The 17,561-nt window shown below is 39.8% G+C and overlaps 1 protein-coding gene and 1 pseudogene across 1 annotated transcript in view; both read right to left on the bottom strand.

Annotated features, from left to right (window-relative positions):
- LOC140923200 (macoilin-like) overlaps positions 1-2,773 on the bottom strand; it is a 14,186-nt gene extending 11,413 nt beyond the window's left edge. The window contains exons 1-4 of the mRNA XM_073373282.1: positions 2,600-2,773; positions 2,357-2,498; positions 2,066-2,192; positions 1,658-1,787 (exon numbers count right to left, since the gene is read on the bottom strand). Coding sequence (XP_073229383.1) covers positions 1,658-1,787; positions 2,066-2,192; positions 2,357-2,498; positions 2,600-2,679 — 479 coding nt within the window. The 5' untranslated portion in view covers positions 2,680-2,773. The remainder of the gene's footprint in view (positions 1-1,657; positions 1,788-2,065; positions 2,193-2,356; positions 2,499-2,599) is intronic.
- Positions 2,774-6,941: 4,168 nt separating this feature from the next.
- On the bottom strand, positions 6,942-16,824 carry LOC140923192 (patched domain-containing protein 3-like; annotated as a pseudogene).
- Positions 16,825-17,561: the final 737 nt, after the last annotated feature.

The following is a 17,561-nucleotide window of genomic DNA, read 5'->3' as shown; positions in this document are numbered from 1 at the left end:
GTTACACTGTAATTGAGAGATGTAAATCAGTGCATGGCCATGGACAGCTCTTCACAATAACCAACCAATGACTAATTAACTGGATATATGATTTAAGAAAAATCAAACAAGCAACTTCCAGCACCCCCCCCTCCCCCCACTTGATTTAATCCTGTACCCAGAGCGCCAAGCTGTAACTACTTCCATCACCACAGCAGGCAACAAAAAATTCATCATTCAAAACTCCAACAAAAGTTGTCAAACCGCAGTGTTTAATTGATGTTTATGGTTTTCTTGTGTTTAAGTGAAATTAACGTTTGCAAGAAATATTATTTACACTCTGAATTCTTAATATTTGCCTTTCTCTCCCTAGGGTTATTCAGGTTTCAGAGTCATGGCACAACAGGGCTTGAAATTAAAAAAAATCTTCAGGTCACACTGGAGAAATAAAGCCACCAGATGCAAATTTTTAGTCGCCAGTTTGCATAATGTAAATGACGCAGCTCTTAGTATGGTGCAATCTATTAGATTTGATTGTTCGAAAATATTGTGGACAGAAGTAGGTGTAAATTTGGAGGTTAACTGGTTTTGTTTATGCAATTTGGCACATGAAATGTTTGTTTTAACTTTTCTCTTTTAATTTAAATCGAAATCATAGAGAAATCTGGTCTCCAAAGTGGTGACCAAATCTGAATTTTTAGTCACCAAGGAGAAAATGTTAGTCGCATGTGACTGTATCAGTCACAATTTCAAGCCCTGCAAAACTTTGACAGACAGACAGCCCCTTTGACCATTCCATCCACCTCATCTAATATTGTGTCCATTTTTCTGGTGACCAATATTTTATGCTTGCAACCACATTAAGATTTCAGGTTGCCACAAGACAACTTTGAAGAAACTTTAGCTTGAAACACTGCACAGTTTACCTTAAATTTGAAATTAACACTGGTGGCAAATATTGAGAATGAAAGGTAAGGTAGATCTGACAGGTATACAATTCTAAATCACAGGACAACATTACAAAGGGCAAAGTGTAACATTTCTGAGCAAAAACATAAATAAATCCTCAAAGTCTATCCTTATCAGAATAACCTTCCTCAAATGAACAGTCTCTATAACACGGTGGTCAAAATTAATGAATCAAATATCACTTAAAATTTTTCAATACCTCGAAAGTTCACACATGTGCAGTTTTCCATGACATAATAAAATATATCATAGCAAAAATGATTAAAATTTTTCAATTATTTTAAGTAAAAGCAGCTTATTCCTTTAGCTATCAATTAAGCATTTTCAAAATATAGCAGATTTTAATGATTAATCACTCGAAAATGAGAACTCCCCGGACCAATGTACAAATTGGCGCTAAAAATGTTATTACTGATAAAATGAGATGACCACAGGAACTGATGTGAGCAGGCTTTTCGAGGACATTTTAAAGACAAGTATTGAATTCTAACTACAATAAGAGTTTACTTCCGACGATATCTGAACGAAGGCTGCTTTGGATGGAATAACCAGCTGCCAGTTTGAGGAAATCTTTTGCTAAAATGTAAATTAGGTGGGGAAGTGTTCATCACCGTCTAGGTCCGAACTGTTCACATATTGATCTCAAAATATAATTTACTGACCCAGTATGCCAAAAACCATCTTCAAAGCACGTAAACATTTTACTTACCAATGAGCGGCAAAAGGTCGACAGAGATCTAAGTGAAAGGGAAGATTTTTAAGCTCTCTAAGTCGTACTGACGCCTCTACATACACAAACAGTAACCATAGACTAACGGTTGGCAAGCATAGACCGCGATCTGAAACGTGAAAACAGTAAATTATTAGAAACGGAGAATCATTAGATTCATTACAAATTTTATGGATTCTTACTTCACCTATGGAAATCCCGCGCCGCTGATCACATTCGCGGAAATTCCCCACCTTCGAATGTAACTCCCATACTCTTGATTCACTAATACTGGACGAAATGTAAACACTGAAATCTTCCTTGTGCGAATTTAGCGGTCAACGTTTTTAACTACCAATGCGTTTTACGCCGTTAATATTCTGGCAGATAGCATATCCAGTAATTTACCTGTATGCCAGACGTACTGAACCCAAACATACGTGCTTGCGGCAAAGAACAACCAATGCACAGGTAGAAACATCAAACATATGAGATCCGAACAGAAAGCCAAAGTGAGAAATAGAAGGGAGAAAGCCTGAAAAACATAACCGGAAAATAAACTGCTAGAGCTATCAAAACATTTAGAATAAATTTTAGTAAAAACCGCAGTTATGATAGCAACCCTGGGATCACTTAAAAAGCCAATGAGCGGCAAGAAACGACAGCTAGAGGCAAGGTTTAAATTTCTTGAAAACTTACCAAACCTTGGTACTTAAATGAGTCGTAAGCGCTCCGTAAAAGCAACCAGAAAGGCCAAAGATATTCAAAGCGAAACTCCAATAGAAAGTCCGCAGTCAAGACCATTATCCATACTAAGAAAAACCGGACATACAGAAATGCACTAGAAGAAATAAAGAGGAAAGCATATTTAAGAAAAGACCTTTATATTATATTCACGACAGTGCTAGTACAACACTGAGCGACTCGACACATCGACTTTACCTGCCGTAAATAGATTCTGTGATACGAGAACGTTTTAAAGGCCTTCTCAGTTTCGAAGGGTCAATGCTTCTTCTCTTCATTTTGATGTGTAGCTCATCGAACGTGTTATTTCGAGAGCGCGAATGTGGAAATGTCGAATTAACTCAGTGAACAAAACGGACAAACTAAAACTGATTTCCCTAAGTAATCAGCAACTGCGCTTGCGTAAGGTGACGTCACACGGCGACCATTTCCCCCGCTCACACCTTCCTTTCCACGATTTGAAGAAAAAAAATCGGCTGATGTTGTTCACTGCAAAAATTACAGCAATTTTGTAAAAAATATATGTATTTGTGTCCTAAATTTATTGATCTCTACTTTTTCAACCAAATCGTCGCGGGTAAATTCTGCCAGAAAACGTTTTTAGATGTTCAATGAAGGGCCTTCAAAGTTTATCTTGCGGACATTGTCGCAGCTGCAGTGTTCATTTTTGCCAAGCAAAACACCAGGGCACAGTTGTGAACCAAATTTCCTATTATTTTAATATAATGCCAAATTTCTCTAGCAGTTGTGCATAAATTGTTTTGAAAACAAACTTTACGCATTCTTAGTTATTTCGCCATCTCGACATAAGGAAGGAAAGAACCACAGCCACAAAGGTTCAAGAGTTGGGAATCTGAACGGATGCAACAGGAAATGAAACCATTCTCGAGCACATATGTCTACAACGCTAATACCTATTACAGTAAAAGTACTTTTTCAATGCTTTGGCTATTCTAATTTTCGTTCTATTTAATACCCTCAGGAGTCAATCATTCAACAAGCTTCCTTTCGTTTCCTTTTCTCGCATGCAAACCGACAAGTATAGGGGTGGCGAGTGGTAAACTTGATCTGAGACTCGCCGAAACGCCCAGATCCTAGTTAGAAATCTGAGCCCGAGACTCTTTGGTAAAAAGTTTCGAGACAAAAAAAAAGTAAAAACAAACCATGCAAAAACGAGGCTTCGAGACTAATCAAAAATGCTTTCGAGATTTCGAGATCCTACCAAAATTTTTCGAGACCCACGTTTTTTTTTAAGTATCTAGCCACGTTTTTGGGCCTTTCCTGCTTGCTTCATAGTTATTAATTTTATTAAATCGATTAAAACTAGAGATCATGGAGGTTTGATTGAGCTTCTAGCCATGCAGTCAAACCGAGCCCCCTTTTACGTGTCTGTGAGCTTAGCAGTAACCTAAAACTGAGATTATCTTAAATCCTCCATCAAGCCTGCTACCCGTCCTTCCTGTCCAACTGCTCCTCTGAATACGCCTCTCTTTTATAAGAGCGAATTTTGTTTCCCCTTGATCGCTAATAATCACAAATGTAACGTACACCATTCAACGGCACAAATATGTATCCATGACAGAAAGCTTTGCCGTCATAAAATAAGCAAGTGGGACGTACCCTGACAAAATATCTTAAATTTCATTCATGCCATTTTTTTTTTTTTTTTTTTCATTTTTCAAAGTTTGCTGTTAGTCAGTCCGCTGACTGTTCTCCTCTGCGGTAGTAGTGTGTATACCTTCGGGCACGCGGGCTAGGTTTTTTTTCCGCGGTTGTAGTCCGAAGTAAACTGCAGTAACCCCTGAACCCTGACAAGAAAGAACATCGACAGATCCTTCGGTGGATGTTACAAGCGCGTGGTGCTCATATATGGAGACAGCATATTACAAAAAGGTTTTGGTGAGATACTAAACTATTGAAAGAATCAGAAGGGCTCATTGAGAATGGTAGACCACAGCTGTGTACGCCATTCTGATAAAGCAGAATCTGTGACTTTTAAGTTGTGCTGTGGCAACCATCAAAGGGACCACAAACCGTGAAAGAAGACACTTCACCTTCGTTGAATCAGTTTGAGATATCAAAACTACAATGATGGACAACGTGGCGGGAACTTATGAGCTCTACTCAGGAGACTTTCCGACTTAGATAGACAAATGCTTGATCAGTCCCGATTGGTGACATGGCCTTGTGGTGTGAAGCGTGGTGGCTTCCTTTCCCAGCGAATTTGTTGACTGATGAACGGCCTCTCTCCCCTCTTCCCACTAGAGAAATCAAGATCGGAGCGTTTAGGCATTCGCACTGCTCCATTCTTGATTTCGCGGAAAGGGGGACTTCCTTTCCGTTTTATTCTCTTATTCAGACTTTAGATTGCCGATGGCGACTTTTGCGCGTCAAAGCTCTTTTGAGTATCTAATAGAACAAATAGCTCTTTTGAGTAGGTGGTTTCGAGGATATTCAACCCTCAAGAGGGGCCGCGTATTCACAGTCAACGGTGTTTTGAATGCTTCCTGGAACATGGTCAATTTGTTATCACTGAGTGAAATGACAACAAAAGAATTGAACATTACTCTTGCCATATTTATCCTCTCAGAAAGCTGAGGAAGAGTTTACCTCAGTTTTAATACGAAAATATAACCCTGATCCGGCTCTTAGTGCGAAGACTCTACTTATTCAGGTTTTAGAAGAACGCATTTCTAGTTATGAAAGCCATAGCCAGTTTTTGACAGATTTATCAGTTGATCAGTCTTATAAACTTAAGTCAGTGCGGCAGAAGCCCATGAAAGTGATTTCGAGTGATCACACTCTCCGAGAATCAGAGGCAATGGAGGGGGAGGGGCTGGTAATACTATAGCCCTACCCCTTTTTTTGCTTGGATTAATAACAGTCCGATTGCTAGTCCATTCTATTTGGATGCAAATCCTAAATGGAAAGATCTGACTTTTTCATTGGTTCGAGCCTTGGAGAGCTGCTTTATTCTTACAACAATATATAATCTATGACTATCAGTAGAAAAAGATGGCTGCTCTCAGTGGAAAACCCTTGGCAAATCTAGCAAAGGAAACGCTACCTAAAATGCGCATTAATCAGAGCTTCGACGTTTTCTACCCCATAACGTTACCCGGCAAGAGTGAAGGCCTGGTTGGCGATCCAACTTCTCCAAGAAAGCGACGCACTTCGGACAGGCTGGAGGTTGGTGCCCTAACCTATCCCTAACTACCAAAGGTTTTAAAAGGGTCTTTAAAAGGGTCTATAATGAGAGCCTACGCCCAGATAGAGCCAATCGTGTTTAAAGGGGAGCTGCTCAGTGATTTGCAAAGCATCATAAAGCAAATATCTTCAGTTGATACTGGGGCGCTACCCAACCTGTTAAGTGTTTTAAAGTTACGCTGGAGGATGACGAGACATTAAGGCCATTTATACGAGGAAACATAAGACGCGAACATTTCGTATAAACGGCACATTTCGTCTAAAATAGGACGCGGCTTAGCTAAGACGCGTCTTATTAGATAAGACATGCTCGTATAAATGGTACAGTTCGCGTCTTATTTAAGACGCGTCTTATTTTTCCTCGTATAAATGGCCCTATCGTGTTTCGATGACATACTGTCGGCGGTGACAAAGAGGCCAAAACCAGAGAAGAAGGTCGTGCAGGAACTCTTAACAGTTGGTTGCTGTAAATCCTTCCTTCAACGCTCCTGGTAAGCGTCGTTCTCATCTGCCCGGCATTTGAAGACGTGGTTTTTAGATCCAGGATGAGTGACTAAAAAGTTTAGAAACATAGACGTTTTGAATGGCTACAAGCAGAAAACAGACAGTTTCTGTACAGCTAACGTCGTAAAGGAGTCCGTTTCTAATAACGAGAACCGCGAGAGAAACTTTGGCAGCTTCAAAAAGCAGCAAATTTAGGTCGTTAAGTATTAACGTATTCACTGCAATGAATGATATACCAAGTGGGTTCGACAATTTTGTTATTATTGAATTTGTAAATTGAAGTGCGCATATGTATGATAAGTGTATGACAAGTGGCAGAACAAAAACACCTACTGCCTGTTGGTAAGATCAGAGTTTTTTGCCTTTCCACTTTTAATAAAAATGGGCCCCGCCTTCCTGGAGATTTAAGTTCCAGCTGTACTTTGCAATGAGACCACAATTACTGGGGCAGAATTGCTTTTCGGTACATAAAAAAGTAGTGGGGTCCGGGGGCATGCTTTCCCGGAAAAATGTGAGTTGTCTGAACGTCCGAAACGTTTTGGTAGCTGAAATGTTTACATCATTTAAGATGCCGTCGTATATATGAACATGTCTGACAAGTGAGTTCTCAAGAATGTAAGTGGATTTTATAGCGGTTCGTCAAGTTATCAAAAGTTTGATAAAACCCGCCACCATTTGATTATACATACTTATTATTCTCTGGCATGCGAAAACGTCGCAAATATTTACAATATATTTTAGGCTCGTGTACCACAAAGCATTAAAATTGCATGTATCACAAAAGAGGCTCCTTTTAACCTCAGTTTGCGCAACGAACTGTGGCTATTATTGGTTTATAGTACTACCCGCAAAAATTTTGTAATTTTCACATGTACTGGTATTTCAAATTAAGCTGAAATACCACTGCTCTAAGCCAATCAAATTGCTGAAATTTTCCATGTAGTAGTATAAAATCCTCAATACTTAAATACGAATTAAAATACCGTAGGGGCAGTAAATTATAACTTTGTCGTGGCAGTTTTAGTGTCACATTCATTCGAGGAATTTTCTGTTTCTGTTGGTAAATGCTGTTCTTCATTCTTGTTGGTTTCCTGAGTGACCTCATTGGTTTTGCTGTCCGCATCGCCACCTTCTTCTGTCAATATATCCAATTTCTCCCCATCAGATATCATGCCCTTGTTAGAAATTCCGATGATGTTTCTTTGCTGCGAATCATCACTGTGTTGCTTGTCCTTCAAAGAAGGGTGATTACCTGCAAGACTTCTGTTTTCACTTCCCATGTCCGCCACATGCAACTCCTGGCTACTTTTGTCTTTCTGGGTTTTGCTAAGATTCTCCGCGCTAACTCTGACCGAGGGAGATGTGTTAACTGCAGGCCTCCAACACAGCAAGGACATGTAAACTGGCAGAATGCAAAGACCATGAAGAAGGCCAAACCCGACGATTCCAAGGAACATTCGGAAGAAGATTCGGAATATCTCGGATGCAGCAAAAGCAAGCACGATCATTCCAAGGAAGGTACTGAAACCTGGCCGGAGGGAAAAGGAAGAAATTCGGGCCTCATCAAAATTTAATAAGACCTTAAAAAATCTACTCACTGGGGTAATTATTAAACAATATTAGGGCTTCCTTCCCGGAATTTCTTATCGTGCGAAATTTCCTTTATCGGATGAGGCTGAGTGTAATGTGAAGAATAATACGGTATACGGAATACGTGGAATTATCAATAACTGTGTCGCGCTTCGTATTTAACTGACAGGACCCAGAATACTAAAATTGGAGCTACCATTTCTAGCAAAGAAGAAATATTATTTGGTCTTCCTCAAGGGTCCGTCCTAGGGCTGTTACTTTTCTCAATCTATATTGAAAAATTAAAAAAAATTAAAATCAACCTCTATTTATTTGCTGATGATACGATACAAATATATTATACGCAAACAAAAATTTGAAATCGCTTAAATCTGTTGTCAATTAATAACTAATTAAAGTCTGTAAATGACAAAATACAAACCAATTATCACTAAACACAAGCAACTCTAATTTTGTCATCCCTTTCAACGCAAGCCTGATAAGAATGTATGACAATGACTTGAAGATATTGACTAATCTTGAACAAGAACATTATGTGAAATACCTCGGTGTTTTGATTGATAGTCACCCCTCTTGGAGGTACCACATAGACTATACTCGGTCAAAAATAAGCAAAGCGGTAGGCATCATTGCCAGGCTTAGCAATTTTCTGCCTACCAGTAACTCTCGTAAAGCTTTATCGTTTCTTAATCGAACCGTATATTTCCTGTGGACTAACTGCATCGGGACTAGCTGCCAATTCAAATCTGTACAAAGTTACAATATTGCAAATACCAGCTCTTCGGTTGATGTAATTTTTTGACAGCAGAGCTCAGGCCATTCCTTTGTTTGTCAAGTCTGGTGTATTGCCTCTGAATATGCTGGGTGGTAGCCGCTGAGGCCAAATTATTGTTTCAAAGTAATAGCCTTTTGTTAAGAAATCTTGACTTGAGAGTGCTTCGTAAATATGACCCCAAGGAAAACCGAAATAAAGCAATTCCAGGTTGACATTATGAATGAAACTATGATCAATACACTCTCAGAAGACCGTGTTCAGACGGAATTAAAAGTGTGGAAGTTACTGAAGTTATTGAAAACTAGTGCAAAAGCTTTATAAAAGTAAATTATTTTAATTTTCAAACTTCCCAGAGTTCTTTGAGGCTAAAAGGTTTTCAAGATTTACTGTCGCTCAAGCTTAAATCTTTACAGCAATCATGTTGTGTAATTTGTCAGGAGTATTTTTGAATGAAAAACCTGTCCTGGAAGTAAAATAAATATAAATATTATTAAATAATTCTGTTATTTACCCTCGGCAGTATTTATGGCACTAATGCTAGTGGGGCCGAGCAAATGCCTGAAACAAATAATTCAAATTGATCTTAACAAACTTAAGAATCCCAACTGGCCGGAGGCAAACCAGGTGGCTATTTACAAACGTGGCCGAGGATTTGAACTCGGAACTACCATGAACAAATTCAGCTAGCGGTCCGGGTGGGACTTAAACTCGGGGCCTTCGAATTGCAAGTCGGGCGCTCTAACCACTCAGCCACGCTGCCTCCTCGTTCTCCTCCTGACGCCTAAGTCATTACCGGTAAAATATCTCGGAGAAAATAGGCTTAGCTCGGGCCTGAGATGTCGGTAAGTATTGAGAACAAGTCTTTTCAAGTTCATTATGAATGCTTTAGTCGTTGGGTGGCAAAGCCAAAATTAAGATAGTTTTCCAGAACATTTGCAATCGACATAGTAAACCAACCCTGGGCCTGCCAACTACCTAACGCATCCGCGACGCTATATCACTCGGGCGAGACAGTGGCAGCTATCTACAGCTGTTTCACCTTTATTAGGGTTATGAGCATTTATAGCCTGTGTACAGCTATCCCCTCCCTCAAAAGAAATCGGGAAGAAGGAATTTGATAAATTTTGTGTGAGGGGAGGGATCGGCTGTACACAGGCTCATCAATATGGCATACCGATTGGAGCTATGAACGGACAAAGCCGTGTATCAGAGTCATATATGTTCAGAATTTTGACTTACCTCCCATGAGTACACTCGCTCCCACAGTACTCAAAGCATCTACCACTCGGTCATTTGCTGATAACTTGTTGGACATCACGTACGCATGTGCAACGTGTGCACTGTAATCAACTGCAAAGCCAATAGCCATAACAAGATTTATCATAGACACGACGTTGAGGGACACATCCCAAATAACCATTAAACCAAACAGTTCGCATATCAGAGCGGCAAAATTGAACAACACGAGGATTGCCACTGTGCAATCTACTAAGAAGGGACTGGTGATGACAAAGACTGTTAAAGCAGCGATTATGAGGTTCCGTATAGTTTCACGTGATGTTATCGCATACTGTTCAAAGAAAATAAAGGACCGTGTAATGGGAAAGACTCCGAGTTCGGACTTGGTTTCGAGATCGTCGCGAATTGTTTGCATAGCGCTTTTTTGGAATGTAGACTCGCCGTTACTTTTCATGAAACAGAGAATGCGCGACGCTTCTAGTTTAGAACCGTTGCTGGAAAACTTCAGATCTTGACGGAAAAATGAAAACTCTGGCTGACTGAGAAAGGTCTTTAAACCAGGCAAAAACGATGGACCTATAGTACTGATGTTGGACATTTTAGCAAAAGTTAAATAACTGTCCATCCACGACAGAGAACGGTTAATGTAGTATTTGTTGCTACTGACAATGTGTGTTAGGTTTCTGATGGCTTCCTGTGTAGAGGGTTTCTCGTAATCAATCTTTCCTGTTTCTACAATGCTAACGTCAACGGACAGTTCAAAATGCTCTTTTTCAGCAGACAAAAATCGTTTCAAGTACGAATCATCCTTTGCCAGGATTCTTCTGTCGAATGTTTCATCTACTTTAGTAACTCCGTATATTCCAGCACCAAGTAACCCCAGAGATAGAACGATAACGACCACCTTTGTCAGCGGATATGTAAGAAACCTGCCCCAGACCTCCATAGCACGATTTGATAATTGTGGACTAGGCTCGTCCCAGGCTGGCTGCCCCTCCTTAGGCGGAGGCGCTTTGCAGAATGGTAAGCAGTCTCTACGACCTGATTGTATTCTCTTTAACTCGTATGTCATGATGGCCACAAAATATGTGATGATCATTATAAAGGAGACGGTCACTGTCAAAGCCGCGTAGATACAGAAGTACCTGAATGGGAAAAAACAGATGCTCTTAAAACCACGTAGACAGAAAAACAGTGCTAAAACGTGCGCTCAGGTTAGGCGCTTATGCTCTTCAAGGCGCTCTGGCTCATACCTTACGTAAAACGCGCTTGGACACTCCTTATAAAGTGAGTTCAACTATAGTCTCACCAAAGAGCCAGCATGTGTAGTAAGAATTGGCAGGTGGGACGGTAAAATATGACAGGGCCTTAACTTTTGATTCCTCTAAAGGCTTTTGATATCGATTTGCTGACTGATGTAGTCTGCATTAAACTTACGAAACCCCCGATGTGTGCTATTCTTAGTCTGGGTTGTTTGAAAGACTGATAGCGCTATCTAGCGCATAAATATTTTAGCAAAATTTGCATAAGATATGGCTGCAAAATGTTTCAAGAGGGTTTCAGAAGCTAAACGCGGACAGCTAGAGGATGAGGAGACTTAAATCTTGTTAAGAAGTTCCTAAAAAGACAAGAATCAACAATGAAATCTTTCATCAGTGTATACATGGACGATGCACAGATTTTCGTTAACGACTATTTTCTTAGACGATAAGGAAATTAACTGCAAAAACCGTGGACGAAGATCCTGCCGGTTGTCAACGTTTGATCTCTGGAACAGAGATCTAATCAGCTAAAATATAAAGATCTAACCAAAAAACGAGACATCCAAAGACTACAGCAAAGCTGATCTTAAAAACCTATATTGCTTATTCGTAACAGTATTTCTGCTGGCCATACCATCCTTCTTCAGGTATACAGATGTTACTGAATTTATGATAGGAATTACAAATAGTATAATTATATAGATGGAGAATGTCGCAATAAAAATTGTTTAATAGGGAGACGCGGAAATGACGTTCAACATAAAAAAGAAAAGAAAAACTAATAAGAATATGGATTACAATAATTCGTCACGGCGGTTTAGGCCATTAGGTTCAAGAGTCATGGCCTTATCTATCAAATGCGACTCCCTCACCTTACAGACTGAGTCACTTGAAGAATAAATTTTCTCTAGTGGGATTAACTGCCTGTTAGTGTGAGAGCGGTCAGAGTGAGAGAGAAAGTTTTCAGAAACAGTAGTGGGTTTAGATTTAATGTTAGTTTTGTTGACTGCACGTCTGTGTTCGTTAAATCTGTCCTTGAGGCGTCGCTTAGTTTCACCTATATATTGTAAATTTCAACGGTTATATTGAACCATGTAGATAACGTTCTATTTTATTAGATGCCAAATTGACAAAAAAGTCAAGAGGAAATGACAAAGGTTACTGATAGCGATGTAGCCACACTCTGTAAAGAGATTTCTTTGTAAAAATTTGTCCAGCATGTGCCCGAAGGTGAAGGAACGTTATCGCCAAGAAGACGAGGAAGGCTTTTGATCTCGTTGGAATGCCCCAGCACAAATAGCTCTTCTTATTGCACCCTTTTCGAGAGAGCTCTTTGAATTTAAAATCGTAATAACTGACTTCAATTTGCTTCTTAAACAACAGTCCCACACTTCCATCTAGTCCAAATGCTGCATCTAACATGTAGCATCCGATTCGTCCAACCGTTTGGCCGTCCCTTTAATAAATAGATCATCATACAAATTATACGTACCTTACTGCTGGAAATGAAGTGGAAGTACTAACTGCAAAAGCTACCAAGTCAGTCATAGTTGTCATGGTAACCGTGGCTCCTGAATGGGACATCACAGCTTTAATCTTTTCTGTTATTGACATGTCCCGTGGCTGTCGATCAAGCTCATCAACTAAGATTAACATGTCATCGATCAATTCCAATTCCAATAACTAAGAACGGTAACACGCCTACGATACTGACGAAGGGAACTCGACACCACATGGCAAGGCCAAATCCAGATAGTATTCCAAGGGCCACAGCAAACACCCCTGCGTTGGCGAGCAACGAGTGACCGGTCAGCGGATTGAGGTACTTGCCTAGTACGACGCAGGCGAAGGTTATCATGATAGTAAATGTGATTGCTACCAAACTGACGTCAGAGCCACTGCTTTCGGCAATTGCGTCGTCTAAGCTTCTCTCACTGGAGTAATGGACTTCAAAACAGGAAAGAGTACCCACTAACGAATTTATCTTGTTTATGAACTTCTTTTCCCACTCCAGAACTTTGTCGTTCTCCTTGTCATCAGTGGGGTCATTCATCAGATACACCATTTGCAATGCTTTGGCGCCTGCGATAATTCCATCTTTCCAATTGACACCGCCAAAAGTGCGTTTGAAGTTGTAAAAGAAAGTACGGCCATTCCGCATCAAGCGGCTTGAGCTGTTATATGCTGTAGTTATGTCTTCTTGAACCTGCTCCAAGGTTTTACCATCTAGGCTACTTTCATCTAACTGTAAAAATTCCAGCGGGTTAATGATCATGCAGTCGTCCTCCGTACTTGCTTTCTCTCCTGAGAAGGTGACACAGAAATCAGAGTAGTCCCCGATCGCGCGATGCACCTTGAAGGCCTGCCGCAGACAATCGGGAGCTAGAACATTGGGATGATCAGATGATGCCACTAACAGAATAATTTCTTGACGAACTTTCACTCTAAAGTATTTCTCGGCGGTGTTCAAATCGTCAATAGCCCGGCTCTGTTGGGGAATAAAGAGTTTGACCGTTCTGTTCTCTGACTTGAACCAGACAAAACCTACAGAACATACGCTGACAAAGGCAAGACATATGGAAATGACGATTAACGGATGCCTGGTAATTCTATCGGCGAACCAACCAAAGAAACGCTCCAAAACACTCGTATACCAAGAGCAGAATCTTGACCACCAGAAACATGGACTGAGATTGGATGAACAGCAATAACTGAGAGGAAAAGAAAAGTACAATTAAATAAACCACTTGGAAATGTTTTATACCAAACAAGTGTACGTGCATATCCCTCCTTCTATTGTCGAATCAAATAGGCTATAGCAGCCAGCAGTTCTAGTTACTGAGTTACCGTATTGAACATTTCTGACACTTTTTTTGTGAACATATAGACCGCATGCCTCTAGGGAGTCATGACCATTTCAGGCAAGAATTTGCACGATAGGAAATTTAAGAAGAGCCTTTGACTGATGATCCCGCGGACAAATCAGCCCTAAAACTTGGCTCAATGAAATTTATTTAGTACATTTGGTTGTAAATGCCCCAAAAAAGGTTTATAGAAGTAATTTCAAATGAGTTAATTAATTTATATCCGAATAACATGGTTGCCCTTTCACCAAGATTCTTTTCCGCCCCGATCTACTATGCACCGAGTCTCTATTTCTTTGTCGGTCTCACTCTGTGTGTGGGTCAGTGAGCAAATGATATTCATAGAGATGTTTTAACCTCCTTTTAGAACAAATCCACTTGCAGGACATTTTGGAATACAAAAGTAGCTTTCTGTTGTAAATGTGTGAAAGCAACACATCTAGAATTTATTCCGTTAGGTAATATTTATATAGGCATTCGAAATGTCATTGTCAGAATACGGTTGGCAGTGGACTCATCATTGCAACAAGCCTTTGAGCAAAAGTTGTAAGTTATGCACGCAACTGAATAATTCAACAACAGAAATACAAAGACATGTTCGCGAACGCAGTGCCGATCCACTTAATGATGTAAAGATCCTGGTAAGTAGCAGGGCATCTTTCGCACAATGATGGAAATGATGGAGATTAATTCTCCCCAATTAAGTCAGTCCCTGTTACAGAAAAAAAAAGTATACTCATGGCTTTCCGAGACAAGATTGCGACAAGAGCTGCAATGGTGCTGAAACGGTACGCAAATTTGTTACCATACTGAAAGAACACCAGAAAGCGGTAGATCCTAAACAATCGCGAACGTTTGCGCTATTGCTGAACATTTTACGTTTCAGCCATCCGATTTCAGGAATCTTCCACTATCTTACGCACAGGTGCAAATTGGCGTAACAGACATTATGATGAGACAGGGACATTTATATGTAATATTCCACTCAATCGAGACGATGGCATTCACTTGCCGCATGACGGAGGATTTTAAAATTCTACTCTAAAGGACAAATTAAATTTAAATAACTCACAATTTGGATTTTTCTCTATATTTCGTACTTCTTGTAAAAAGGTTCTTTACAAATTTCTTCTGATAAAGGCTAAAGATTTACCCTAAAAGCTGAGATTTTTACCATGCATATTGTTTTTTGTTTATATCTTTTAACCAGTATCGTCAGTATCGTGACAACCATTTTCATACACAGATGATTAGTTTTTAGTAAACTCTGAAACGCTTGCCGCAATCGACACCTTTCTCTGCTCTCTGTTTTAAGCCGGGTGACCGTTCAAAGTTTCAGTTCAGTGCCTGTAGGATCCTGTAGCGAAATATTTTATTTCTGCATGCCGATATAAATCACTGTTACGTAACTAACTCCTGCTCCCGTGGTTGTTCAAAAGGTGGATCGCGCTATCCACCGGGTAAAGTAACGCAACTAAGGTTTCCTCAAATACTTATCCGCTGGATAAAGATGTATCAGTTGGATAGCAGCTCTTGTACAAATGTTGTAACAATAACACAAACAATCTTCAATGTTAATTTCACGGAGGTTATTCTCAAAAGATAAAGAACTTTTTAGGGAAGGCAACAGTTTCACTAATCTATCAGTAAAAAAAATCATCTTTATCAATACAGTACATCCGTGCAAAAAGTAACTTTATAGATGACTGCCAGTTTTCTCTACGATTGAAGCATCATCAAAGTAGTGGCCTAACATTTTGTTTACAAAACTTTCTTCTGAGTCATTTTTATTTAAGGCTTTGTTTATCGCATTTCAAGCACTCGAATCGCTGACAATTAGTTCCTGAATTTAACTTGGAATCAACAAAATGTTTTCTGTTCGCGTGTCACCAGACCGATAAAAATACGGTATAAGTTTAACTTTTGTTCTCCCATGTGCTCTTCAACAGAACAAGACTTTGCGCTTCCGGCAGCCTGAATAGATAAATCTTTTTTATTCAAAAGCATCAGTAATATCAGAGCAGAAACACACCCTGCAAACATCGAAGCGCCAGATCGCTTCAAATGTATACTTATAAATTTGTTGAAATTTGCGTGAAACTCATAATTGCCTTTTGTTGCTAGGACAAATAACACATGCAAATCAGGACAAATTGGTTATTTGAATGTCGCTTAGTGAGTTCCGAAGCCTGAAACACACAAGAGGATTCAGCGAAGCACATAGTCCATGTTACGTAACGTTGCGTAATTTTCTCCAGATTTAGAGTAGTGCAGCGAGTTTTTTCTTCGATAATTTTACCAAATTCACGGCCTCGCGATTTCGAGGGGAAATTGTCATGAAAATCTTACCTCCCATGAGAGGAAGTAGCTGACCCAAGTGCACCACGAAGTGCTGTGCGGGGGATTTTGAGGTTGTCAAACACCCAACTTTTTAAGTATATTCGAGAATCTGCAGTTTAAATCGGTATTTTAACCAGTCAGCGAATCTATAGAATAACTTTTTACCTGAAGAGAAACTGCAAAAAATTTCGAAACTCGATTCTCAGGGAAATGTCATTTCACGATAACACCCGCCATTACGTAACAAGTGTCGACAGATGAATCGTCGACAGATAAAATACAGTTGTAAAAATTAACACTGGATTCACGAATTCAAGATTACTTTTTAGATTCTCTTGGGTTGAAAATTGAAATTTGGCGCCATTTAAATTAAGCGCTAATATTTATATAGTATGAGCGATACCTCTGGTGGCCGTTGTTCCTCTTTCTCTCTCCGTCACACGGATTCGAAATCATCCTTGCTTCTTACTGCCGTCAACAGAAATAGTCCAGCTGTTATCGACCAAAATTGTTCACTTTTATGATAAAAGCATGAAACTTTGCTAGATTACAACCAACCCTAAGACTAACATTTCTGGATATGGAGCCAAGCCAAATTCAACACTGGACACGAATACTGCGCAGGCCCTAAAATGGCCTACATGGAAACGAGGCTGTTAGTGGAAATCCTTCTAAAATACCATTTTTGAGTGTTTCTGTAAATAAAAGTCGTAGATATTGTGGAAGACGACATTTGTTTTGCTGTCATGCTTTCTTTGGTGTCACGTGACCCCTCCTTCCAAATATGGTGAGGCTATTGTTGGGTGTCCTGTGCTGAAGCTGTGTTCTGTGCATTTGTGCTTTTAAAGGTGTGAGAAGGGGCACCTTTTCAGGCAAGTTCAAATGATAACACTCTTGCAACTATTTTTCAATTATCTAGGGCTGTTTTTTACCACACAAATGCAAATCATTACATGAAAACGAGGCAAAAATCTTTTCAGCGGTTTGAAAAGCCCCCGGTTAGCCCTGCTTGCGTCATCTTGTGTTGGATTCATAGAGCATTGCCCAAAAGCCTGAATTGATCAAAAATTGTGATCGCACGGCGTTTTTGCAGAGTTTTTTTCTCCACAGACGACAATCGAATGTCACATAACAGACTTTTTCCTTAAATATGCCATATTTAAGGAATTCAAGAGCCCCACTTTCTGATAGTTGTATCCACAAGATAGTTGTAGATGTCATTGTATCTAAAGAGTAGGTTGTACACCAGTTTTTGCCAATGGTGAATCGACACCGTCTCAAAGAAGCAGTTTTTCTTTCATTTAACGAGTTCATAGCCACAAGCTGCCACGATATACCCCTTAGTCAAAATTAAAACCTTTAGACTTGTTTGCCACAGA

This window comes from Porites lutea, chromosome 1 (assembly GCF_958299795.1).
Source record: "Porites lutea chromosome 1, jaPorLute2.1, whole genome shotgun sequence".
Lineage (NCBI taxonomy): Eukaryota > Metazoa > Cnidaria > Anthozoa > Scleractinia > Poritidae > Porites > Porites lutea.
Note: the sequence above shows the minus strand (reverse complement) of the source record. Positions and strands in the feature narration are given on the sequence as shown.